Source organism: Eubalaena glacialis, chromosome 3 (genome assembly GCF_028564815.1).
Source record: "Eubalaena glacialis isolate mEubGla1 chromosome 3, mEubGla1.1.hap2.+ XY, whole genome shotgun sequence".
NCBI lineage: Eukaryota > Metazoa > Chordata > Mammalia > Artiodactyla > Balaenidae > Eubalaena > Eubalaena glacialis.
The window spans coordinates 50,714,221-50,740,707 of record NC_083718.1 but is presented as its reverse complement, the minus strand read 5'-3'; the positions used below and the strand labels follow the sequence as shown (position 1 = coordinate 50,740,707).

The 26,487-nt window shown below is 42.7% G+C and overlaps 1 protein-coding gene across 1 annotated transcript in view; it reads left to right on the top strand.

Moving 5' to 3' along the window:
• The first annotated feature begins 2,523 nt into the window (after positions 1 to 2,523).
• The window catches only part of LAMC2 (laminin subunit gamma 2), a 59,681-nt gene continuing 35,717 nt past the window's right edge, over positions 2,524 to 26,487 (top strand). The window contains exons 1-2 of the mRNA XM_061183034.1: positions 2,524 to 2,723; positions 22,379 to 22,567. Of these exons, the coding sequence (XP_061039017.1) occupies positions 2,645 to 2,723; positions 22,379 to 22,567 (268 nt within the window). The 5' untranslated portion in view covers positions 2,524 to 2,644. The remainder of the gene's footprint in view (positions 2,724 to 22,378; positions 22,568 to 26,487) is intronic.

The following is a 26,487-nucleotide window of genomic DNA, read 5'->3' as shown; positions in this document are numbered from 1 at the left end:
GGGGGGGTGGGGGGCCTATATATTTATTTATTTAGGCCAAACCCTTTGGCTTGTGGGATCTTAGTTTCCCAACCAGGGATTGAACCCAGGCCCTCGGCAGTGAGAGCACGGAGTCCTAACCACTGGACCTCCAGGGAATTCCCTTTTATGGTGCTTTTTAATCTGACCTAACAAAAAGCTTATGGATTTGAAACTAGATTGCCTGATTTTGAACCTTGGTTTTGCCATTTACAAGCAGTGTGACTTCGAGCATGTTGCTTGATCTTTCCATGTCTTTCCATGCATCTTTCTTTTTCTCATCTGTGAAATGGGGAAATTAATAGTACATCTGTTTCATAGCATTGTTTTGAAGACTGAAGGGTTATGTATAAAAGATTTACAATGATGGCAAATAGGTACTGTATTTTTTTTTTTTTTAATTTATTTATTTTTATTTTTTTATTTTTGGCTGTGTTGGGTCTTCGTTTCTGTGCGAGGGCTTTCTCTAGTTGTGGCGAGCGGGGGCCACTCTTCATCGCGGTGCACGGGCCTCTCACTATCGCGGCCTCTCTTGTTGCGGAGCACAGGCTCCAGACGCGCAGGCTCAGTAGTTGTGGCTCACGGGCCTAGTTGCTCCGCGGCATGTGGGATCTTCCCAGACCAGGGCTCGAACCCGTGTCCCCTGCATTGGCAGGCAGATTCTCAACCACTGCGCCACCAGGGAAGCCCCCTGTATATTTTTTAGCTATTATTATTACTATCCAAAAATGATGGTAGCTGGAAATTATCTGCTCCAACTTTTGAGATATAATAAACTATAGTAATCTGTACTAAAATGAAATTACCTTCAAGACTTTACTTTGCAGGGCTCTGCTCCTTGTTCCTGCAGGGCTGAGCGGCATTGCCCATCACTGATGGGTAGGCGTACAAGGAACAGACAACTCAAGGACATGATTTCAGCCTCTACAATGCACCAGATACTAGAAGGGAACCTGAAACTTCAGCAGTAATCAGACACAATGAGTTTGGGGAGAGAAGAATCTTTATTTTTTTGAATCATGGACAGAATAAAAGAAAATCAAGCTTGGGATAAGAAAATTGGAGCTTCCTTTCTAGTCCTAATTTTTTATTGATGGAGATTTTTTTTTAGAGTAGGTGTTGGCCAGTTTGCAGTAACCTACCTCACTCCTATGGGTCCTTGGTGCTGTATTCAGATCCCAGGTATTCCTGAGCACCTGGTTCATGCTCCATGGTCTGTACAAAGCCATCCCTAGCTGTCCAGACAGCCCAACCTGGCCTTGATTACATGCATAAACTGAAATCTTATACCCTTTGACACTTAATCATGTACTATTTTGCATTGTTTGTTGCCTTATGTTGTTATCATGTATGGAACTATCTAGAGAACACCCATTCATTTATTTAGTCAGTGAACAATAGTTTATTGGGGGCTTTATTGGGGGTTTTTGCAGGCCTTGATGATGAAAAGTAGGGTTGATTGTTTTGGACAGATTGTGTGTATATATATATATATATATATGTATATATATATAATACCTCTGGCAATTTTAAAATCTCTAGTAGGAACCAAAGCTTTCTCCTTGGCAGCCACCTCTTTGAATTAGTGCCACCAGCCTCCCTAGGGAAAGGGACAATGTAGGATACACCACTTGCAGTTTCTTACTCACCTAGGACAATGGACTTGGATGATACCCACAGTTGGACTCTACAGATATTTTCTAAAGGGCCCATAGAGAATGGCATGAGAAATATGCTCTATGATGTAAAAAGAATATGAAATCTGGATCCTCTTTCTTATTCAATCCAACAGAACACTAATTGAGCACCAAGTGCACGCTGGATACTATACTAGTTGTTAGTGATACAGAATGGTACCTAGCCTAGTACAGACTGGTGGGAGGCCCACCAGTCAACAGATGACTTAATGAGTTACTAGGCCTGGTGATCAAGAGGTTATGGGGACCCAGGAGAGGAACCTTGGTCCAGCCAGGTGATGGTGAGGCATAGAATGATGTGTCACCAGAGTGGATAGGCTGGGGTAGGGCTACTGTATTTCAGAGAGAGGTTGAGTCTAGGCTGGAGGGTAAAGGGGACCCTGTTGTGACTGTTGGACTGGCCTGTTTTCCTTGTTGTCTTTCAGACCAGAGCTGATCACAGCTGCTGACTTATTTCTGAGTTTGCACACATGAGACTGGGCCTCCCAGTTTGAGGAAGGGGCAGGCTGCTAGCTACCTCTGAATTCTGCCCTGGACCACCCTGGGAGAGAAGGAGGGCTCAGGGGGATCTGGCACATTCCTCCAGAAGGATCCCTGGGCCGCAGCCTCTGCACCACACCCTCGGCCCAGGCCAGGTGTGCGCCCTTCTTGCGGCGAGGGGGGAGCCTGGCAGCTGGGTGAGCGCTTTTACAGCTCCGTGTGTGCTGTGTGTTTGTCTGCTTCCCGAGGGCTGGGTCCTCCTTATTCACAGGTGAGTCACACCCTGAAACACACGCTCTCTTCCTGTCAGGACTGAGTCAGGTAGAAGAGTCGATAAAACCACCTGATCAGGGAAAAGGAAGACACAGCGGAGCGCAAAGTGAAAGCTCCCAGCCGCGAGGCTCAGGGCAGCACCCCTGCAGCGGCTGACTGCGCGGCCCGGCCCGGCCATGCCTGCGCTCTGGCTCAGCTGCTGCCTCTGCTTCTCGCTCCTCCTGCCTGCAGCCCGGGCCAACTCCAGGACGCCAGGTGAGTCCCTTCCAGGAGGAACGGCGCAGCCCTGGGCTGGGAACTGGCCTTTCCCTGCAGACCGTGATGGCTGCACGCACCTCCGAGGAGCCCCACTTTGTGAGAACCTCTTCAGAGCTCCCTCCTCCTGCCCCATCTGGGGCTCCTCCAGAGATTGGTTTACAATAATATTATATATTATTTACTAATACTATATAAAGCTGTCTGATTTTAAAATATGAAGCCAATAGGTCGTGCCAAACCAGGGTTTTCCTTGCTTTAAAATTGTTCCTTCTTGATTGCTTTTTTGATCAAAGGGCTTCTGTTTGATCAGTAATAGCAAAACATGTTGGTATGTAAATTCTCTTCCCAATGTGTGTTTTTACTGATGGGATTTTGGTGAGAATGCTTTCTGTGACTGTGAGCCCCACAAAGATTGAAAAGGAATCTCTTCAGTCATCCTTCTGGAATTCCCGTTTCTTTGCAATGGAAAATGAGTTAAGAGTCTTAACAATGCTTTACTTTTGCATAACATTACTTTTTATAGTATTTTCACATAATATTCATTCAACAGGCATTTATTGGGCACCTATGTCATAGGTCATTTGATCTTATTTAGGGCACCCAGTGGCTGTCCCTTCATGAGAAGTTCAACTCCTACAAACAAAACTTTCTGGGCACCTAGCAATGGTTTACTGTATGCACGTGTCAGCTATGACAACATATAAAGGGTGTTTTCCTTAAGTTTTACTTAGTAGTCACTTAGTTTTACCAATGATATTTGCCTGTGTAATTACCCCAAATTCTCAGGTTTATTTTTGCTTCTTGTATCTGATGGCATTTCAATAATTATCTCAATAGGTCCAAGAGCCATCTTCACACATGTGCATGTGTGAACATGGGACCAGGTTCATGGGTACATGGAATTATCTTAGATATTTCAATTATTACTTTGCAGTCTGGGTGATGCTGCCTGAATTGTATTTGAATGGCATGAATGTTTTAGCGTGTTTGAATGCATTTGATACAGTCTTTTTTTTTTTTCCTAAGATAATATTGGAATTAACTTCCAACCCATCATCCTTGACTACCATTTAAAAGCCACTTATGAAAATGATCATGTGGGTTAGCGTCCCTCAGAATAAATAACTTTAACCTAGTGAGAAACATCCTAAAAGTAAGAACAGTCTTTGAATATTAGAATTCAGAGGAACTGCTTATGGATCAACTACTAGAATTCCTTGGTTTAAAAAAAGAAAATATGGAAATGGATTTGCACAAAGCTACATAAGCAGCTACTGGCAGAGACACATCTGGCACTTGATCCAACGGTTCTTAGACTGGAACTTCAGGGACCACATTATAAAAGTAATAAGGGAACAAGTTACATATGTTTTATATAATGAGTAACTATTGAAGCAATTTCCTTTTTTGGCTGTAGCTGAGTATATGTGTGTGCGTTAGCATTAGATAACAGAAACAAATATGTAGGGTGATGAATTGTTTAATAAAATAACTGTTTAATAAACTGTTTAATAAAATCAGACTCAGGAGGACAGAGTTTGGACTCTACCTTCTCCAGGATGGACAAGCTCTGAGTATTCCATCTATGTCATTAAGTCAGAAGCAGTGTTTAGGCTCATTTCCAGACTTTCCCCTTCCTTAAAGACAGGCCACTTAAAATGCTAGGCTGCCTTCTCAAAGGGCTTCATTTGGGGCTCAATGAGAGTGTGAAAAGTTTGTGTTAGGCTAGAGCACACATGCTTTCCCATTTATGGGATGCTGTGATGTAGTGGGAGTTGGACCGAAAGTATGGTGCTTGCCACCTCCCAAAGTGACCTGCGTGCACCTCTGCGAGCCTAAAGCAGTGATATTGCTTCCTGGGTGTTCCCTTGCAGGTGAAATTATGGTGTTAGATATAATCAGAGTTGGTCTCAGCTAAAGCACAGGTTTTAGAGTCAGCCTGACCTGGCTTCAAAATTTGGCTGATTCACTTACTAGTCCCTTATTCGTAACCATTCAGGTTCCTCAGCTGCTTGGAGTCTGCTCTTTGCCTGTTAAGTGGAGGCAATAGTGCTGTGTATCCTTGCAGGTCTGCTGAAAGGATGAGATGTTACTGTAAGGTGCCTTAAAATGCCTAGAACCACTTTTCTTCAAAAGGTCTGATGCTGGGCTTCCCTGGTGGTGCAGTAGTTAAGAATCTGCCTGCCAATGCAGGGGACACGGGTTCAAGCCCTGGTCTGGGAAGATCCCACATGCCGCAGAGTAATTAAGCCCGCGTGCCTCAACTACGGAGCCCGCGCGCCACAACTACTGAGCCCACGTGCCACAACTACTGAAGCCCACACTCCTAGAGCCTGTGCTCCACAACAAGAGAAGCCACCGCAATGAGAAGCCCGTGCACCACAATGAAGAGTAGCCCCCGCTTGCCGCAACTAGAGAAAGCCCGCGCGCAGCAACCAAGACCCAATGCAGCCAAAAATGAATAAATAAAATAAATTAATTAAAAAAAAAAAGTCTGATGCCAAAGTCTGATGTAGTGAACTCAGATGCTTAGAGGTCGTTAAGAAAGATAGAGACTCCCCTTCAGGAGCTCACAGTTGGTGTGAATGTGGGTGTAGCTCCAATGGTCTGGATCATAGTTCACTTGGGGAGGTGCGACTGGAGAAGGGAGATAGGAATGAGACTAGAAATGTAGCCAAGAATCTGGTTGTGAAGAGTCTTACGTACCAGTCTGTGCCATTAGGTTGGTACCCTGTAGGCCAAGAAGGGTTGCGGTTGCAAATGTTTTGTAAGTGGGGTGGGTGTGGTCAGATTCATGTTTAAAAGATCACTCACTTAAGGGCTTAGAGGATGGAGGTGATCTAGGAGAGGCAAACAAACGGCCATTGCAATAATCCAAAGGAGAGGTGATGAGGGCTTACCTCATGGTGGTGGAATAGTAAAGAGGAAACAGATCACAGAGACATTTAGAAGGTAAAATTGGAAGAATTTGGTGATCCAATGAGTGTGTGTGTGTGTTAGGGTTAATAGTAAGGGAAAATTGTGAGAAATGAGGAAGAGTCCAAGATGGGTCCAAGGCTTCAGGCTTGTGTAGTTGGTTAGACAGTGATGCCGTTAAAGGAAATGAGGACTATTAAGAGACGATCAGATTTGGGAGCGAGGCTGGGCGATGGATGAAGCGAAGGAAGTGAGTTTCTGTGGGGATCTGTTGTATTTGAGATGCAAGTGGGGATGTCCAGTGAACAGCTGGAGCTATGATTTTGAAATTTAGAAGAAATTCAAACAATATAAAGTTGGGAGCCCAAAGGTGGAAAACAAAGCCTCGACAATAGATGAGACTACCCGGGACAAAGAGGCAAAAGAAACCTCAACACTTAACAAGGAGATGGAAGAACAGTGAAGGAGAACAGGAGGAAGGGGCATTGAGGCTAGAGGAGAATCAAGAAAGAGGAGAGTTTTGTTAGCCCAAGGAAGAGTTTTGCCAATGTAAGAGTCATAAATGGTACTCAGAGGTAGAAATATGAATACACAAAGAATGAGGACTAAGAGACACTGTTGGATTCAGCCATCAGGTAAGTTTTAAAGCAATTGTTCTAGAATGGTGAGCTCAGAATCCAAGATTATTTAAGTCACTAATTTAGTTTCTCCCATAGCCTGATGCTAGAAAAGAAGTGCTGTGGAGAGTGGAAAGGACCCCTGGAAAGGTTTACACTCTCATAGATTCTGTTATTAAATTGTTGAAGTGGGACAGCATCATGTGTAGGGGTGCAGGCTCTGTAGTAAGACTGCCTGGGTTCAAATCCTAGCACTGTCGTTTACCACTTAAGGGATTGAGGTAAGCTACCTCACGCGTTACTCGGTTTCCTCATCTCTGAGATGAGGGTAATAAATTGTTGTGATTATTATATGTAAGCATTTTGGACAGTGACTAGTAAACACTCACCGTGTTCGATATTATTGTTATATAACTAGCTGCTCTGCCAGTACTGAATGTCAGTATAATGCCTTTTGTGTTTTAAGTGGTAAAGTTTTGGAAGAGGCTCCTTTCGTTAGTCCAGGAAAGGTGATGAGGAGCCCTTCAGCTCAGGCTGAAATGAACCCTAAATTTTACCCAATGAAACAAATGGAATTCCTGACAAGGAACCCAAAGCGGATTGGAATTTCAAGATTGGGTTTCATATCATTTCTTTTTGCCTTTTGTCAGCCAGACCTCATCACATATAATAGATTCAGCACATCTGTTACTCTCTAGAACATGCCCATGTGTAAGATGACCCCGACATAAGATGATCTCTCACTTCTCAATGGGAAGATCTCCCTCTCACACCATCAAAAAAAAAAAAAAGGGGGTTGGTTAACCTTTTCTTTTTCTTGCCACACTGCACGGCATGCAGGATCTTAGTTCCCCAACCAGAGATCAAACCCATGCCCTCTGCAATGCAAGCACGGGATCTTAACCACTGGACCGCCAGGGAATTCCCAGTTTGGCTAACTTGATTATGAAACATTGAGCAATATAGATGCAGTGGTCGTGTGTCTCTTTACATTTAATTTAGTAAATTAGTTTTGCAAACATATTTAAAGTCACATAATCTGTAAAAGAATAACTTAGAAGTATTCATTTGTTCACTTATGTTTCATGTAGTAATTACATTCAAATTCCATCTTTAATATTCCTAAAGCCACTTTAATGCAGTTTTTTCTCTACTTCAGACCAGGTGACTTGAGACACAGCTCTATCTGAGTTTGCTTTTGCTGCTGTCACTGGAAAGTACACCATTTCAGAACATGAAAAAGATTTAAAAATTATCCCGAAGCGCACACTGTGATCGTCACAGCATAATCATCTTGAAAGTCTTACTTATGACGACTTTCAGCACTCACAACTGTGGGATGATGAACAATTATGAGAATTATGTTTGGCCTCTTTCTTGCTAATAAATACCTAAAACATTGATTTAGGTCATTTCAGGTTAACATGTCTTCCCCAAATAATACTTTATTTTAAAAACGAAGTAATTGAGAAAGTGCCGTATAATATGAGAGATTTTGAAAAGACTTAAATGTGGCCTTATATTCACCTTATATCCTAGTATGTATAGTAAATGGGAGTATAGAATTGGGTTGGAGTGTAAGCTGGAGATTCCTATGTAAGCTTAAATTCTGAGTGCCCTGAACTGGATTCTGGCAGCCACTGGTTTAGCTCCACTGATCAAAGAAGCTGAGGATGAATGTTGATTTGTGATCAGTGTTTATGGGAAAGTCAGGAGCATGAAATTAAGATGTTGAGGCCATCCTGGGAATATTTTTCCCATTTAAGTTCTTAGTGGCTCAACTATATTGACATTTTTTTTTTCCTAGAGAAATTTGCAAGGACAAGACTTGAACCATCTATTACAGACCAGTGTAGAAATAGGAGCTCCATAGATTCTGGAATACTCTAATTTAGTCACAAATTAGACCTAGCAGATTACTGAATCATTACTGGGCTGTTCTCTAATATAACCCCCAGGTACATGATGTAATATTTGAATCACACCCAAAGTCAAAAGCTGAGTCTCTTCTGTGTCTCTGGGTGACTGTATGTCTGTATATGTGCCTCCCCAACTAACATGTGCTTCCTTATGTCGTGAAAGAAGAAAAGACTGGTTCTTTCTCTAACATTGATCATGTGAGGACTCCTGCCGTGTCAGAGGAAGGTGGAGATCAACTGGGCAAATGTACACATATCCTGGACTTCTTCAGGCTTGTCGACCACTTACAGAAACCCAACTGTTTCTTTTCCAGATTTTATTTTTAATTCACTGTGTGAATATGGATATTCATATTCTAAAAAAAAAATTAAATGGCAACCAAATCATTTCCCACACTAACTTAAACATTAGAAAAATGATGACATCTTCAGCTGCACTTATATGGGGTATTTCTTACAAAAAGTTTTGCATGTTTCACCACTTTCTTCTCTTATTACAACATCATGGAACTAAATGAGAATGGCCCTTAAGGGTTCTCTACAGGAGCTTCTCCTTTTATAGTTAAGGAAAATGACACTCAGAGAGGCAAAGTAACTGTCCAAATTCTCATGGTTGGTTATAACAGAGCTGGGCTCCGGCATGTGTGACCCTCATTTATAGATTGGAAAATTGAGGCAAAGGAAAATGATTGCCTTGACCAGAGCCAGGCAGTTAATAACAGAATCAGATTTCAATTGCTAGTTTAATTTTCTTTAACAAGATATCCCATTGGCTTATTTCTCATTCTTTTAAAGAATTTTCATTTAAATCAATTTTCAGACCGGAAGGAATCTTGATGTATTATAAGAACATCCCTTATGCTTCTAGATGGGACATCTGTTCAGACATCTCTATTTGTGTGAGTCAGTAGAGTGGCCTTTCGTTTAAAAATGTCAGCGAACAGCAGGTTAAAACCAAGCACAAACTCCAGTCTCTGGGGTCCTGACAAGAGAACAGATTTCAGACTACCAAGTTTCCTCTTCTCTTTGTTCAACTCTGTTTATAGATTATCACAGAGCTTGGAATTGACCAAGTGGCTCAGGACAGTTGAGGGATAGCAATAAGCCTTTCTGCTTCACCTGTCAATGTTTTGAATTTATTTATTTATTTATTTATTTATTTATTTATTTATTTATGGCTCTGTTGGGCTTTGTTGCTGTGCGCGGGCTTTCTTTAGTTGTGGCGAGCGTGGGCTACTCTTCATTGCAGTGCGTGGGCTTCTCATTGCGGTATCTTCTCTTGTTGTGGAACACGGACTCTAGGCACGCGGGCTTCAGCAGTTGTGGCTCATGGGCTCAGCAGCTGTGGCTCGCGGGCTCTAGAGCGCAGGCTTAGTAGCTGTGGTGCACAAGTTTAGTTGCTCCGCGGCATGTGGGATCTTCCCAGACCAGAGCTCGAACCTGTGTCCCCTGCATTGGCAGGCGGATTCTTAACCACTGCGCCACCAGGGAAATCCCTGAATTTATTTAAGCATCGTTGTGTCCAGAGGTATTTTCTCTCTCTGCTGGAGACTATTGGTATATATTTTGAAGTCTTTCAGTTTCACCGCCAGAGCATTGACCATTAAGCTTCATACATATTTACTGCTCTTTCAAATCACTACCCGTTTTGCTCTTGAATAAAGGAAACTCCTAATGTTTAAAGATCATTTCTCATTTCAATAGGCTGGTCTACTTTGTGAGAGCAGTGGATCCAACAGCATCCCATAGCTGCCTCTCTTGCCTCATCCAGGGGGTTGTACGTGGGACATGGTAGGAGGGGGTCTTCATGTGCTGAGATCTGAGGGGACAGAACCCAGGCCACAGATGACCTGGTGTGGGAAATGACAGCAGAGCAGCAGCCCATTTGTCCGACTGGGTTGCAGGACACGTTGCTCCCACTCCCTGCTGGAGGCTTCATGGTCCAAACTCTTCTTAGAATATTTGCTACTTCTCTTTATGGATAGATAAAAATGGCTGGGCTCCTAAAGACCATTTAATTCATTCTTCTGTCTTTAAGCAATACAATTTTAATTTATTATTTTCAAATGGATTTTTTTCAGCAATGAATCTCTAAGGAAGGTGTTATAAATGCATTCCATACTTTTTCCAACGTTGTAATGTACATGAATTACCACGTTCTTTTGGCAAAACTAAGACGTCTAGTGGTGCATAGTAAGCATGCACATACATAAATGTGTGTATCTTTGTGAAGGAACGCAGTGATAGCAAAAAATCTGTGGCTAATCTCCTTGTACAAAAATATCTTGTTCATAAAAGCAATGAATGGTTTAAAGAGGAAGAATCATTAGGTAACTTTTTTTTTAAGGAGCCAACAAAACACAAATGTAAGCAATTGAAAAACCACATTTAATATATACTCCAAAAAGCATTTCAGTACAGATCAGAATTGCCTTTTAAACTTTTCTTTATTCAGACTCGTCATACATGATTTCTTTCCTTTTGGTCCTCATTGCTTCAGGGGCTGCCTCTAGCCATCCTGGACTCTCTAATGTCCTTTACTTCGGCTGCTTCTTAAAGGGGCATATGATACCTTTTCCTGGGCCATGTAACAAGTGCTCAAAAAATACTATGCTCTTTGATTAACAGTCCGATGTGCTTTCTGTATTGGGATGCTTTTCTTTACAGATCATCTCATGGAGATATAGAAATTTCTACAGCAATTTCTGTGGTCAGAAGGGTGTAGGGTTACATGCGGTGATAGAATCCTCACCGCGATCACCGCTGATCACACCCTGTAGCTGACACCAGCTGTCTTGGAGTCGAGCCCTTAAAGACTCCGGGTGTAAGAGAAGGGAGCCTCTCTTGTGTCCCTTGTGTCCTAACCTTCTCTTCCCTCTCACATTTGCTACTCAGACAAAAATTGGCATCCCCAACCTCTCTGTTCACTGGGGCTTCTTTCCCTCTCCCCACTGTCTGCCTGGGCCCTGGTGGGGTGTTAGGGAAGACATCTCCAGGTGTGGTCTCCTGGTCTAGCCCCCACCAGGCTGAGTCATCCACAGTCCACGTGTGCCATTTCTAAGTCTAGGTTATAATAAAATGTGCTATGAACTCTTGATGAAAATAGGTGACTGCTTTTAAGCCATAGTCATTCAAAAGGAAAATGTGGCGATCTGAGTTTCATTGACTCTTGATGACTTAGAGTTGAAAAGATTTATCCGTGTTCTAGCCTTCAAAATTGCCCATGCGATTAGAGTACTGACCTCTGTTGTTTCTCTCCTCAGAGCACTTCACGTCGCAGGCTAACTTGCACTGCTTGGACATTTACACGTCCAGGGAAACAAAGGATCAGGCAGGATAGGGCACCAGTGGTCCTGGCTGTGCTGGCCTAAAAGACAGCTGTGAAAAATGTGAGGCAGAGAAAGGAATTCACTTAAAAAACTCTTAGCGAGGGACGTGCCATTTCAGTTTTCTTATTCTAGTTAGAAAACATATTGTGACAGACCTGAAGAATCTGAAACTGGAAGCAGTCACACATCAAACCATAAAATTCAAGATCACCTTAAATGATGAAATGTTCAGATTTTGTTTTAAAATATTTACCCAAGGTGAGAAACGTATTAAGCTTTGGAAAGAAAAATCTCATGGAGGAGGTTTTAAATCTAAAAAATATGAGCATTTTCATCTTTTTATTATAATTTAAGAAAAATACTTATCTTGTCATCCTGAGTATCTCAGATTTGGAGGTAATTTCAACAATTGCTTTTCCTCTGAAAATGAGCATCTGTCAGGTTTTTTTTAGAGTATACTATTCTCACCTTTACTTTTAGTCACCATTTTCTATCTAGTTATTTACATTTGGACTTCCTAATGAAGGGCCTCATTATAGCTGACTTCCTGGAGGTGAAGTTTGCTATCTTTGAGCAGAAAAGGTTGTCAGTGTACATGAGGCCGGCTCTTTGACTCAGAGGAAGGGAATGATATCTAAATAATAATAAATTAAGATTGAATTTTTAGCATAACTTCTTTGAACAAACCAAATGTAAGAGGATGGTTGAGGTTGGGTAGCCCCAATCCACATCTCCCCACCATGACGCTTGTCCTCTGCAGCAAGACTTTTAAGAAGCAGAGGAAGTCAAGACCTAAAATGAAATATAAGTGAAATGAATAGGAGAGGGATGAGGAGGTCCCAGTGGGGAGTGTTATGTAAAATTAGGCTGGAAAAGTAGATAGGATTAGGCCGTGGAAGTCTTTGTAGGCAATATTAAGGAGTTCTGGTCTTTATCCTAAAAGTAAAGGAAAGGCGTCAGAGAGTTTGAAGCAGGGAGGTATTGGTAAAATTTGTATTTGGAAACGTTTTTCTGACTACCGAGCGGAGGGAGGCAAGAGAAGTTGCAGGGGATCCAGTTATGAAGCTTTGCAGGCAAGCGGTGGCTGGGGTTTGGTCTAGAGTGGCCATAGTGGAGATAGAGTTGGGTGGACTTGAGCTATGTAGACAGTTATATCAATAAAATTGGGAGTTGAATAGAATAGAGGCAAGCGAGAAAGATGGAGACCCTATAAGGATAGTTTCCAGCTTTCTGACTTGAAGGGATGACAATCACAAGTTTGGTTTTAAACATGTTTTGTGTAAACAACTTTTGAGACAATCAGCTGGAAATGTAAAGTGGATGACTGGGCATGAGGGTGTAGAGTTGAGAATGAATTCTGGGCCAGGGAAGTATCTTGGTATGTCAATACCCGTCGTGGTTATTGAAGCCCTTGGCTTGGATGAGAGATTTCTTCAGTGAGAGGCATGGAGGTTCAGGACTGAGCCTTGAGGAACACCAACACTTCGAGTTGGGGCAAGGAGAGGATCCCGCAAAGACTTGGTTGGGGCAGGGGGTGAGGGGCATAAGCCAAGGGGAAGTACAGTACAGTACAGCATCATAGTATCCAAGGGAAGAGAGTTTCAAAAAGGAAGGAGAGAGAAAAACATTCAATGTCTCAGAAAGGGAATGCGGGGCACAAAATAGCAGAAATGAAACACAAGGCACATACCTTTCCTCTAAATAAGGAAGAGAATTGAGCACGGTTTCTAAGTGGTTTATACGTGGACTCATCCACAGGAGATTACGGGCAACTTACTATAAACTTGCTGCTGTTTCACTAAATCAGTATTAGCGCACTGAGCAGCTGAAATGGCAGCAAGAGCAGCAAAGCTCAACGTAACAGCAGCCAGCACACACTGTCAGGTTCAAACATGACGATCAGATTCCTAGCTCCTGAGATAGTCCCACACAGCGGCCAAGTACACTACCTGTCAAGGCTGCCTGATCACGGCAAACTGATCTCATGGTCTCAAGCCTGCCTCCTCACCTCGCCCCTCCTCCCGCGCAGCCCTAGGGGTGCTGCCCTTTGAGATGGCAGCTCCGGGCTCACACACAGAAGACAGGCAGTCCTGGCACAGAAATAGTTCATCCGGTGAGAGCAGCAAGCTGAAAGTCTCAGACAACTCCTTCTAACAAAAGTATCACATTCCTCTCACAATTCTTTCTGTTCTCATCTCACCATGTATTTTTTGGGTACAGACATTAGTTATCTTACACTGAGTGCCATATATGTAGACAATGAAAACTTGATGTATTGTGTTGAGAAAATTTCATATTGGGTCCCTAGAGTCCTGGGAGATCTCTGTAAGTTCCAGTTCTTGTTTGGCTTTTCTTAGAGTCAGACTGCCTGCTTTCCTTCCTTCTTTCCTTCCTTCCGCCCTCCCTCCCTCCCTTCTTTCCTCCTTCTGTCCATTCTTCCATCTATCCTTCTAGCTAACCAATCCTTCCAGCCAGCCATTCATCCACCGGTCACAGTCTCAAGCCCTGTACTAGGTACTATGGGGCACAAAAGTGAGAAATGCTATAGAGGAAGTAAGTCATGTACACAGATAGTGATGACTCAGGATATAAAGTGATAAGCGCCAAGAGAGAGATGGGGATGAAGACCTGTGGGCATCCAGAGGGAGAAGCTCTTAAAGGGTTATCAGTAGAGACCGAACACCATCTAATTTATGTTCCTAAGACCTCTCTGGCTGCCGCGTGGGTTTAGGGAGGGTGTGAGCAGGTAGTGCCCACGCAAAGGAAACAGCCAGCCTAAAGGCCCGAGGAGGGAGAGAGCTTGGTGCACCCCAGGATTCGTGGGTGCGAGGGTCTGTGTGTTGGAGTCCAGTGAACAAGAGCTAGAAAGAGGACCGAGGTCAAGTTGGAGAGGTCAGCAGGGCCAAATCTTCAGGGTTTTTGAAAGGAGTTTGGATTTGAAATTTTGTTGTTACTGTTAGAACACTAAAAAGCATTGATGTTCCATCATACGAAGGTGGAAATTAGATCAGCTTGGTGAAAAGCAGAGCTGTGTTTTTTTACATTTAGAACAATAGAAAGAGGATCTGCTTGTACACAATTGACCATATGAATGCCAGATTGTTGAAACGTTCTTGTAATTGCTTGTAATGTTTCCTCTGGGGAATTTAAGGTGAGGTCTTGATGAACTGCAGCCACTGATGCTGATTATACCAAGACCTTGCGCCGAGTACAACCCTAGGAAATATTTTCAGTTTCCTTTCATTCTCCGAAGGATACAGATTGGAAACAGCCTTTGCCCCTGAGCTTCCTGTCCTGACCCGTTACAGTTGTGTGTTTGAGCGAGGGTGGGAGTGTTAGGTGAGCCTGAGGCAGTCCACACACATTGCTGCATTGTTTGTAGAGTTTCCAACTCCTGGATCTTCCTCCTGGTGGGGAGCGTGGGTGGTGGTGGGCAGATCAGCCTGTGTCTGGCTGCCCGGCAGGCTTTTCTAAGAAGCACCTTGAGGGTCAGTGATGGTATGCTATTATAGTTATTATGATAATAAGTGCTTAAGTGCCAAAGAAGCAGTATACATCGGAGTCAGACACAATTACCACCCACGCTTTACTAGACTGAAAGAAATACATGAAAATCAGTAAAATGATTCTGTTTCCGATTCGTTTATGCAGGGCTTGAGGTGAACTTGATGAATCTCGCTCCTTTAGCTGTGGAGATCATTCCCCGCTGACAGGGCAAGGATTTAATGAGGTAGAGTGAGGGGGTGGAGAGAGGATAAGACAAAACCTTGAAGAGATGTCCCTAATTTGGAAAGAGTACCATACAAATGAATAGTCAAATAAGAGTAGTGGGTAGGACCTGGCTCCTATGATACAGAGTTCAGTGAAACAGGGAGAAAGATCCTGCTGCTTTTAATTCCTAGACTCTATAAGGCTTCAGGTCTATTCAGGGTCTGAGTCTGATTTGTTTCTGTATTTTCTGGTACAGTGATAGCTTAATGCCAGGTCCTGGACCCGTGCCTGTCCATGGTGAAGTGAGGGAAACAAGGATAACGTGATGAGTATGTGACAAAGCCCAGTAAATGTCAAATAAGTATATATTTAATGTCTTATTTGTCGAAATAAAACATTGCAACTCCCTTTATTGAAATCTTGCCGGCTCAGGGCTTCCCTGGTAGCACAGTGGTTAAGAATCCACCTGTCAATGCAGGGGACACAGGTTTGAGCCCTGGTCCGGGAAGATCCCACATGCCGTGGAGCAACTAAGCCTGTGGCCACAACTACTGAGCTTGCACTCTAGAGCCCGCGAGTCACAACTACTGAAGCTCGCTCACCTAGAGCCCGTGCTCCACAGCAAGAGAAGCCACCGCAATGAGAAGCCCACGCACCGCAACGAAGAGTAGCCCCTGCTCGCCGCCACTAGAGAAAGCCCGCACGCAGCAATGAAGACCCAACACAGCCAAAAATAAAAATAAAATAAAAAAAGAAAGAAATCTTGCTGGCTCACGAAGTCCCAGTGTCCAAAATGAATGAAATAAATGTACATCTCATTGAGGACAGAAGGAAGGAGAAAAAGGAGTAAGAATCAGTAAAACAAAAATCTATCAGTGAGGTCCTTTGGAGAGAAAGGGGATTTATCCAGAGAGGGAAAGGAAAATCTGCAACAAAATGACAGGTGAATAGTTTGATACATTTGTTATAGAAATAATTCATGATAATTTAAAACATTGTGCCTGATAGACAAATAGCCAAAGATCATGAACAGACCGATATCAAAGTAGAGATAAAATAGTAAACCAGCATATGGCACTTTTCAACCCTCCCTTCCTACTCACTTTACCCACCTCCAGCTACCTATTTCCTTTCACTGCTTTATGTATTTCTCCTTAACAAATATTGCTATCCACATATTCTCCCTATATTATTTACCTTGTTTATTTTCTTTTCCTCCAATTCGCATGAAAACTCCATGAAGGCTGGGACATCTATTGGTTTTGTCTGCCTCTAAATCCCCAGTGCCTAGAACACTGCCTGGCACATAGATGTTCAATCTATATTTATTGGATGAATGGACCTTGACAAATGATTCCCAGCCGACCCAGGACATGTCCAAGACCCCCATCTTTATACTTCCATCACTTGCTTTTGTGTCAAGGCTCCCTGATGGAAACTAGACAACATATTTATAAAATTTACAACTGACCCCAAATTTGGAAGAATAGCAAGTAGATTACAAAATAAAAATGAAAAAAAATTCTAGACATAAAATTGAACAAGGCTAAACATAAGGGAAGGAAAGTATAATCAAAAGCATTTTTAGCATATCCTCTTGTTTTAAAGTGTATTATAGGTGTGTATTTAGGTCTGTGAATCTTAATAAATTGTAATAAAAGTTACCAAGAAAGGCTATTTCCTGGATTGGGGTCGTATGGAGAAAATTGTCCCCTCAATTAACAGGGAAGAGAGTAACCGCTAAATATTGGTATTTGTATTTTTTTTTTTTTTTTTACTTTTTTTTTTTTGGCTGCTGCCTCACAGCATGCAAGATCCTTAGTTCCCCCACCAGGGATCGAACCCGTGCCCCCTGCAGTGGAAGCATGGAGTCTTAACCATTGGACCGCTATGGAAGTCCCTGGTATTTGTATTCTTTAATCTTTTTTAAAAATTTTTTAAGTTTTTGGCTGCATTGGGTCTTCGTTGCTGCAAGCAGGCTTTCTCTAGCTGCGGCGAGTGGGGGCTACTCATCGTTGCGGTGCGCGGGCTTCTCATTGGTGGCTTCTCTTGTTGCGGAGCACGGGCTCTAGGCACGCGGGCTTCAGTAGTTGTGGCTTGTGGGCTCTAGAGCGCAGGCTCAGTAGTTGTGGCGCATGGGTTTAGTTGCTCCGCGGCATGTGGGATCTTCCCAGACCAGGGCTCGAACCCATGTCCCCTGTCTTGGCAGGCGGATTCTTAACCACTGCGCCACCAGTGAAGTCTGGTATGTGTATTTTTAAAGCAAGTCCAGACATATGGGGCCACATGGAGTCCTGAAGATGGTAGAAACACATCTAGGGGTTTCCTGAAGTTCAAGAGAACATTCATTCATTTGTTCATTAAAAATACCTCAAATACCTACTATGGACCGGGCACTGTGCCATACAGTAGGGCTTTATATTTCCTTCTCTAAAGCATGAGATGTGTTTTCAGCCTGTTAGAAGAGCAGAGTCCAGTGCAAAGATTTGCCCTTGGACACAGCTTTATTTTTAAAAATTTTTAAAAATATTTTTTGGCCAACCTTTAAAAATCAGTAGATTTCATACCCAAAGCCAGACTTCTGTCTTTAAAAAACATTAAGTGGAAATGCTGATTACAATAGGCTCATTCCCATGGGGCTACCATTGGCTCAGGGTGAAGTGCTGCTTCTTCCTTTAGCCCTTTTGTCAGCATCCCCACTGCTCCCTGTTGCCCTACTCCTGGCCTGACAGTGCACTTTGGCAACCAACGTGTCCTGGTAGTGGCTGGGCAGAAATCAGTCACAGAATAAAAAAGACCAGGCAGGGCTTCCCTGGTGGCGCAGTGGTTGAGAGTCTGCCTGCCGATGCGGGGGACACGGGTTCGAGCCCTGGTCTGGGAGGATCCCACATGCCGCGGAGCAACTGGGCCCGTGAGCCACAACTACTGAGCCTGCGCGTCTGGAGCCTGTGCTCCGCAACGAGAGGCCACGATAGTGAGAGGCCCGCGCACCGCGATGAAGGGTGGCCCCCGCTCGCCGCAACTGGAGAAAGCCCTCACACAGAAACGAAGACCCAACACAGCCAAAAATAAATAAATAAATAAATAATTAATTAATTAAAAAAAAAAAAAAAAAAAAGACCAGGCACAAGCTGTAGGAGGCCCATTTTATTAAGCCCAGTTGCAAGAATATTCTGGAATTTGAAAAAAAAGATTTTTTTTCCCCAGCAGTGAGAATGAATAATAATTGCTCTTAGGGAAGTTAGTCTAAATTTGGGAGATGATTTGAGAGAGGCCATGTTTCACATGCATCAAGGACAGAAAGGATTATTCCATGCCAAAGGAGCAAACTCTCTCTCCTCAGTCTCTGGGTGTGAATGTTTGGAAGATTCGATAGTGAGCCAAGTGCAGTGCAGCTAAGTGTTGAGCTCAGCACTGCCTGATAACTTCAGAGTCCCACAGGCAAGGCTGGAGAGAGTTGCTTCCTGGCATTTTCACATACTGCAGATACAGGTGGCCAATACATTCCCTAGGCCTGAGGCCCACAGGTCCCCTCACTCCAGCCTGCATAACCCCGGGCTTAAAGGGAAACCCATTTGAGAAGAGGAGGGTAGCTTAGCGATAGGTTTGTAGCTGAGTTCTAGAGTGGAGATGCTGGCTGAAGTTCTCCCTTACTGGAACTATACTGCATCTCCATTGAAGACTGTGAATTTAAAAGAGGAACATCAATTCTTTCATAGTAGAGCTTTAAAGGAGAAAGGACAGAAGGAGAGGGAAATGGTTAAAAAAAAGATTATAACAAGGTTATCTGTTTTTAAAATAGTGCTCTAAAAATATGTCATTTCCTTATGAAATTAACTACTACCAGCAAAAATTTGTTTTAAATAAAAAAGACACAATGAAAAGTTCGTAATTATTTTGAGATTGCTCCCAAAAGTCATTCGGGGTAGAGAGGGCATTGGCTCTGTGTGTGACTCAGCTGGGTAACCTCCCAAGGATCTCTGGCTGGTGAATTTACCTCCTAATTGTGCCTAATGAGGTACCTGGTAGAAATTTCACAGCACATGACAGCTGTGTGGTACATCTGTTAGAAATCCAAAACAACAAATTGGTTACACAAACATTCTCTGGGAAAGATTCAGCTTGGCACCAGTTCTGTGAAAAAGCCCTGGGAGTTTGAATTGAATGCAAACTTCATATGCTGTGAGTTTAATGAAATGTTAGGCTCATCCATGGAATTATAATATCTGGTCCTGCTGTAAGCCGAGCTGTTCAAACCACACTTGAAGAACTGGAATAAATTCTGGTCGTTTAAAGACAGATAGTGAAAATTAGAGTTTGTTCCTAGGAGGGGAATCAAGAAGAAATCATGACCTGGGAAATGGTTGAAAGTCCTGGAGGTGACAGGTCTCCAGTTTAACCTGAAGAAGAAAAGACTAAAGATGGAGATGCTCTAACTATCTTCTGATACTCAAGGACTTGGCTGATGCAGCACCTTGTAAAACAGTGCCTGAAAGAAACGTCTGATGAGTACATAAATAAATGGAGAAGAGAGTAGGTATGCCAGTGTGTGTGCCTGTGTGTGTGTGTGTGTGTGTGTGTGTGTGTTGTTTTCCAGGGAAGAACAGAACACATGGTAAAAATTACAGGAAGGGAGGCGGATTTAAAACTGCAAAAAAATAATTTGTAATAACCAGTGCTGTTGAAGGAGGGATGGGACATCTTACTAGATTAGGAAGAATTCTAGAAGGGTCTGAGTAACTCTCTATGAGGGAGTTATAGAAAGAATACCTACATGCAGTGGCAAGCCAGCTCTTGGAGGCATAGGGATAACATAGAAAGGTGAGGGCATTGCAATTGGACAGACCTGGGAGCAATTACATCCTTGCCACTTAGCTGTGTGACCTTAGGTGAGACACCTACCCCCTCTAAGCATTCATTTCTTCATCTGTTGACTGGGGATAATTAAACCCATGTTAAAGTGTTACTGTGAGAATGAACTGAGCTGCTGAACATAAAGTCCTGGATATAGAGTGGATTATCTCTGGATAGATGTTCTTGACTTTGCCTAGATTAGGTGGCATCCAAAGGCGTAAGAGAGTGTTTTAGGAGCTCTTGCAAGGAAGTCACTTAGGGAAGTTCATCAGATATACTTAGTCACCTTTGCCACCTGTGTGCCTTCAGAGCTGACCCAGCCTGCACAGGGCAGCTGCTCCATACGTGTTGGTACATTTGCTGACTTTTTAAAGTCAGTACTCTGGGTAAGACATGGCCCTGGGCACTGCCAGAGACAGGCTATCACTGGGGCTGCGTGGCCAATGGAGACAGTGTGTCTGGTGGAAAGAAAGTGGGTTTTGGCACCAGACAGAGGTTCAAATCCCAACTCTCCACTGGCTCAAGTTACTTAACCTTTCCAAGCTGCATTTTTCTCATCTGAGGCAATGCCTATCTCATGTGAGTTAGGGGTGAAATAGCACAGACGAAGGACTTGATGTTCTTTTCTCAGTGGGGTCCTTTCAACAATCCAGGGAGGCACATAATGAAGACTGCATTTCTGAAAGAAGAAATAAGATTCAGAGAGTTGAAGTGATTTGCCTAAGGAATTAGTAGAACTGGTATTTGATACCATTCTTTTAACCTCAAGGCTCGTCACCTTTTCCAAACAATGGCTGACACAGTTTTTGAGCGTCTGCTGTGTGCCAGGTACAATACTAAGGATTTCCCCTGTTTCCTCATTGGCGGTTTCAGTCCTACATGGAGATGTTAGTCACTCCATGAATCTCTTTGGAATGTGCACAGGGTAAACTTTCCTAGACACTTGGGGAAAGTCATTCTTAATGGGACTATGGTTCTTTTTGACACCTGGCTTTGGGAGAGACACTTATGGCCGTGAGAGGGGAGGAAATACCTGTCCAGACAGTCATATTAGCGCCTCAAGAAAAGGGAACCCTCCTACACTGTTGGTGGGAGTGTAAATTGGTGCAGCCACTATGGAAAACAGTACGGAGGTTCCTCAAAAAACTAAAAATAGAATTGCCGTATGATCCAGCAATCCCACTCCTGGGAGTATATCTGGACAAAACTATAATTTGAAAAGATACATGCACCCCTATGTTCATAGCAACACGATTTACAATAGCCAAGACGTGGAAGCAACCTAAATGTCCATGGACAGATGAATGGATAAAGAAGATGCAGTACATATACACAATGGAATATTACTCCGCCATAAAAAAGAATGAAATAATGCCATTTGCAGCAACATGGATGGACCTAGAGATTATCATACTAAGTGAAGTAAGTCAGACAGAGAAAGACAAATACCAAATGATATCATTTATATGTGGAATCTAAAATATAGCACAAATGAACATATCTACAAAACAGAAATCTACTCACAGACATAGAGAACAGACTGTGGTTGCCACGGTGGGTGGGGAGGGATAGACTGAGTTTGGGATTAGCAGATGCAAACTATTATATATAGAATGGATAAATAACAAGGTCCTACTGTAGAACACAGGGAACTATATTCAATATCCTGTAATAAACTAACCATAATGGAAAAGAATATGAAAAAGAATATATATATATGTATGTATAACTGAATCATTTTGCTGAACACCAGAAAATAACAGAGCATTGTAAATCAACTATACTTCAATAAAATAAATTAAAAAAAAAATTGCTCCTCAGCCTTGATCATCACTGGAGGGACGGATGCTAGGCGTCCTGAGCAGACGACACCATCGGCTCTTACACAGTCGTGCCGGAGTGCACAAGCTGGCAGTTCTCAGGTCTTCTCCAGCTCATAGACTTGTACTATGGGGTTGCGCAGAATTTTAAAAATGAATTCCTTGCAAATATTTAAATCAGAACTTTTCACATAGAAACCACATAATAAAGATTTTGGGTTTCTCTGGAGGAGTTGGCAACACTGACCTCACGTTCTCTCGCGTTCTCCCAGGCAACACCCGACCAGCACTGCTTCCTTAGGTAAAGCGAGAACTCTCTCCATCATCAGGTGGCCCATTTGACCCCCTTACCTTCTGCCGTTGAGCAGTTTGAATTAATATGTAGTACCCTGGGCATCATTTGTATTCATAATAATAAAACACCCGGGGAGGATTGCCCCTGACTTGTTTTCCTGCTGACGATGTCTTTTTTTGCCCTGACCCTAGTCTGTGATTGCAGTGGGAAGTCCAGGCAATGCGTGTTTGATGAGGAACTTCACAGACAGACAGGAAATGGATTCCGCTGCCTCCACTGCAGTGACAACACGGGTGGCATTCACTGCCAGAGGTGCAAGGAAGGATTTTACCGCCAGAGAGACAGAGACCGCTGTTTACCCTGCAATTGTAACTCCAAAGGTAGCCGGATAAAGGGGGAAAGAAAGAAGGAGGGGGGAGAGGAGAGAAAGGGGAGGGTGTGAGGGGGAGGGGAGAGAATGGGGAGGGTGTGAGGGGGAGGGGAGAGAATGGGGAGGGAGGGAGGCAGGGAGAGAGACAGAGCAGGCCAAGAGGGAGATGTTCAGTTTCTAGAACAATTGGGAAGATACTGTTCTTTTTAGCAATTTCAATCTGAAAGGAAGTATGTTTTTCTTAAGTCTGGGTTATAGGAACCAGCTGTGGTCTTTAGGGTACATTAGTTTGAATTCTAGTCCCAAGAGAGACACGCGATTACTTTCCTGGCAGATAACAGTCTGTGACCTGGGAACAAAGAAGCTTGTACTCTTCCAGTGATAGTTCTTCATATCCATAACTGTGCCTTTGACTGACCTCTCAAAAAATAAGAGGTTAGAAAGATCTGTTTCTGGTGCTGTGCTGGGTGCTAGCAACATGAAGTGATACTAATAGAAGAGAGAGACAAATAAATAGGCATTTTAGAGTCATTCACAGGGTTGTGAACAAGAGAAAACAGAACAAGAAATAGGAAGCACCTAACAGGGTGGCTGGTTCATAGGAGAGCCTGTTTTTATTGTTGTTGTTTGTTTGTTTTAAATGTATCACCCACTGCTGTATTCTCAGAACTATAGGTAGTTTTTGTGTACGCAGACGCACACATCCTGCTATGTTCATCGTGGGCAGACAGTAAAGACAAGTTAGTAAATGTAAAGAGGGAAAGAGAGGTAAATAAGTTGGGACTTTTTAAGGCTACCTTATTTGTCTTTTATCTTCCTTGGTAGTATCTGTTTCTCCTCTTTGCCAGAAAGTGTTTAATAGCATAATATGATCAATATTAGTCTACCAAAAAGGTATAACCTTAGTGCATGGCTATGACTTAGTGTAGATCTGTGGAGCTAGTTCTTAGAAGCAGCTGAAAGAATCTAAAAATGGGCAGATTTTGGCCTAGCCATGACTTGCTGGTAGAGTGTGTCAGGGAGCCTTATAGAAAACTGGGGTGACCCCGTGGTGATACAGACCCATACACCAGCAATCATTCCCAGATTCTTCAGACTTGCTGCTATTATATGGTTTGAGTCAGATTTGCTCAGCTTTGTGGCTTTGACTCAGCATCCAGAATCCTTTGGGTTTAGCAATTCTCCCTCTGAATCAAAGAATGTCGTAAAGAAAAATTAAAAGAAAAACGATTCTACTTTAATGGGTATGTAACCTCTCTGACGACCCTGTATCCCCTTAGGTTATGCAGCTTTGTTGTGAGTCAGTGGAGTTGGGTCACCCCAGCAAAGTAATCAGCGAGAATGTGATGAGAAATATAATTGGCTCAGCTGGAAAGCCTGGCCCGAAGACAAGGTTATTAGTCTCAGAATAGACAAGGAGCCTGCAGCCTAGCAAAGAGAGATGGTAATGAAGCTTTACCACGCCATCATTTCTTTTACACTGTGTAGTCCATTGCCCACCCAGCAACAGTGAGCCTGGCTCTTTCTTTTCTTTGGGGGGATAGATATCTCAGATTCAGGGTGAACAGCCTCGTAGGAAGCAGTGGAGCCCAGCGATGATTTATATCTTGTATGATAGCTACCATGCATTACACGCTTACTCTATGCCAGGCACTTTTCTAAATGCTTTCATCCAGTAATTAATCTTCACAAATAACCCTATGAAGAGGGTGCTATTATGATTTTCATTTTACAAGTGAGGTATCCGAGGCTTAGAGAGGGAAGTTATGAAACTTGAGGGCTGAGTGGCACGTTGGTGGCAGGAACTGTACCCACCGTGCGCCATCTCTGGCTACATGTTGGCTGCACGGGTCACTAAATCAGTGGCACAGATTTAATTCTCTATGTGATTCCTCAGTTGCCCAACCAGCCAGGAGGTATTTTTCACTTTCAAATAATAACTTCCCGAGGGAGTTTGTTGTATATTCAATTTCAAATGCAGAATTCATCTTACCAAAAGCTACCATTCCATGCATGGCAAATGAAGCCAACAGCATTCATAATCCCCAAAGTGGTCACAGATTTTGGACGTCACATCAATTTCTCCTAAATATAGCAGCTAGGCTTATTTTTAAGTGATGATTTTGTGGGCTCAGCAACAGGGCTGAATTATCCTCAGTTCTTATAACCCTGAAAACATTTTGTGGATACTTTGAAATTCACTGTCTGTGTGTGTGTATGTGTGTGTTTTCCTCCCTGATAACTAAATTCTTGAGATCTGTGTAGACATCAATGATATTGGGCTTGTTCTCTTAATTTTATTTTTTTTACATATATATGACCCAGGCAGTGGATTACTCAAGACTAAAACATTTGAGTTATTATTTAAGACATGTCTTTAGATAATAATTTAATAATTATTAAATATAATAATTAAATAATAATAAAATAGTGCTATTTAAAAATGCAAGTGTATATATTTTTAAAGGGTTCTCAAAAGGAAGCAAGCTCTCTTGGTTTAAATTTTAAATATTAGTCATTTTAGAATACCTTCGTGAGTCCTCAGGTGCATGTAGACTGTACTACAGAAGTCCAGAAAGTGCTTATTGAAACAGTAAGCTGTTCTTCATCTGTCCTTTAAACCCAATCGTTCACAGTCCCTAAGAGTAGCTCATGATGTAGGAATTGGGACAGGTATTTTTATTTTAATGAGATACTCTGAAAACCCAATGCTATTATTTTGGAAGTTTGGGAACATGAAATAAATCAGTCCTATTCACAGTAAGGGCCTGTGTACGTTTCCATGTCAACTTTGCAAGGCTTGAAGGAGGCCTAGAAGATACGAGTATAAACTACTTTTTTGAGCACCTACTATGTGTGAGATGTTGAATTAGGCCCTTCATATATTTTATTTATTTATTTATTTATTTTAACATCTTTATTGGAGTATAATTGCTTTACAATGGTGTGTCAGTTTCTGCTTTATAACAGAGTGAATCAGTTATACATATACATATGTCCCCATATCTCTTCCCTCTTGCATCTCCCTCCCTCCCACCCTCCCTATCCCACCCCTCTAGGTGGTCACAAAGCACCGAGCTGATCTCCCTGTGCTATGCGGCTGCTTCCCACTAGCTGTCTATTTTACGTTTGGTAGTGTATATATGTCCATGCCACTCTCTCACTTTGTACCAGCTTACCCTTCCCCCTCCCCGTATCCTCAAGTCCATTTTCTAGTAGGTCTGCATCTTTATTCCCATCTTGCCCCTAGGTTCTTCATGACCATTTTTTTTTTTTTTTTTTTTTAGATTCCATATATATGTGTTAGCATACGGTATTTGTTTTCCTCTTTCTGACTTACTTACTTCACTCTGTATGACAGTCTCTAGGTCCAAGGCCCTTCATATATTTTAGTTCAAAGTTTTACAACAGCTCTACAAGGTATGGTGGTCCCCACTTAAAGAAGGGATGAGGAGCCCTTTGCCCAAGGACACACAGCTAATAGGTGGCAGAGCTGGTATTTGAGGTGAGATCTGTTGGACCCCAAAGCCTGGGCTCTTTTCATGTCCCCCAGCTTCTAGAACTGTATTCTCTACATTATGTCCTATGGAATATTGTGTTTCCCAAGATAATAATAGGCGTTGCCTGTAAGAATGTCAAATAATGTTTGGAAACACTGGCATTAGAAAGTTAAACAAGATTCATGCCTACTGAATGTGCTGTTATAAATCTCTGAAAGATTTAGGACGTACCATTTCCCAAACTCTTTTGAACACAGAATGCCTATTTCCATGAGATGACTGTTAATACCCATCAGAGGAGTGTTTTGTACAGTACTGTTTAGGGCTATTTGGGAAAACCCCCAAATAAAGTACAGTCTTCTCCACCTTGTAAGAATAATTTGTTGGGACTTCCCTGGCGGCACAGTGGTTAAGAATCCGCCTGCCAATG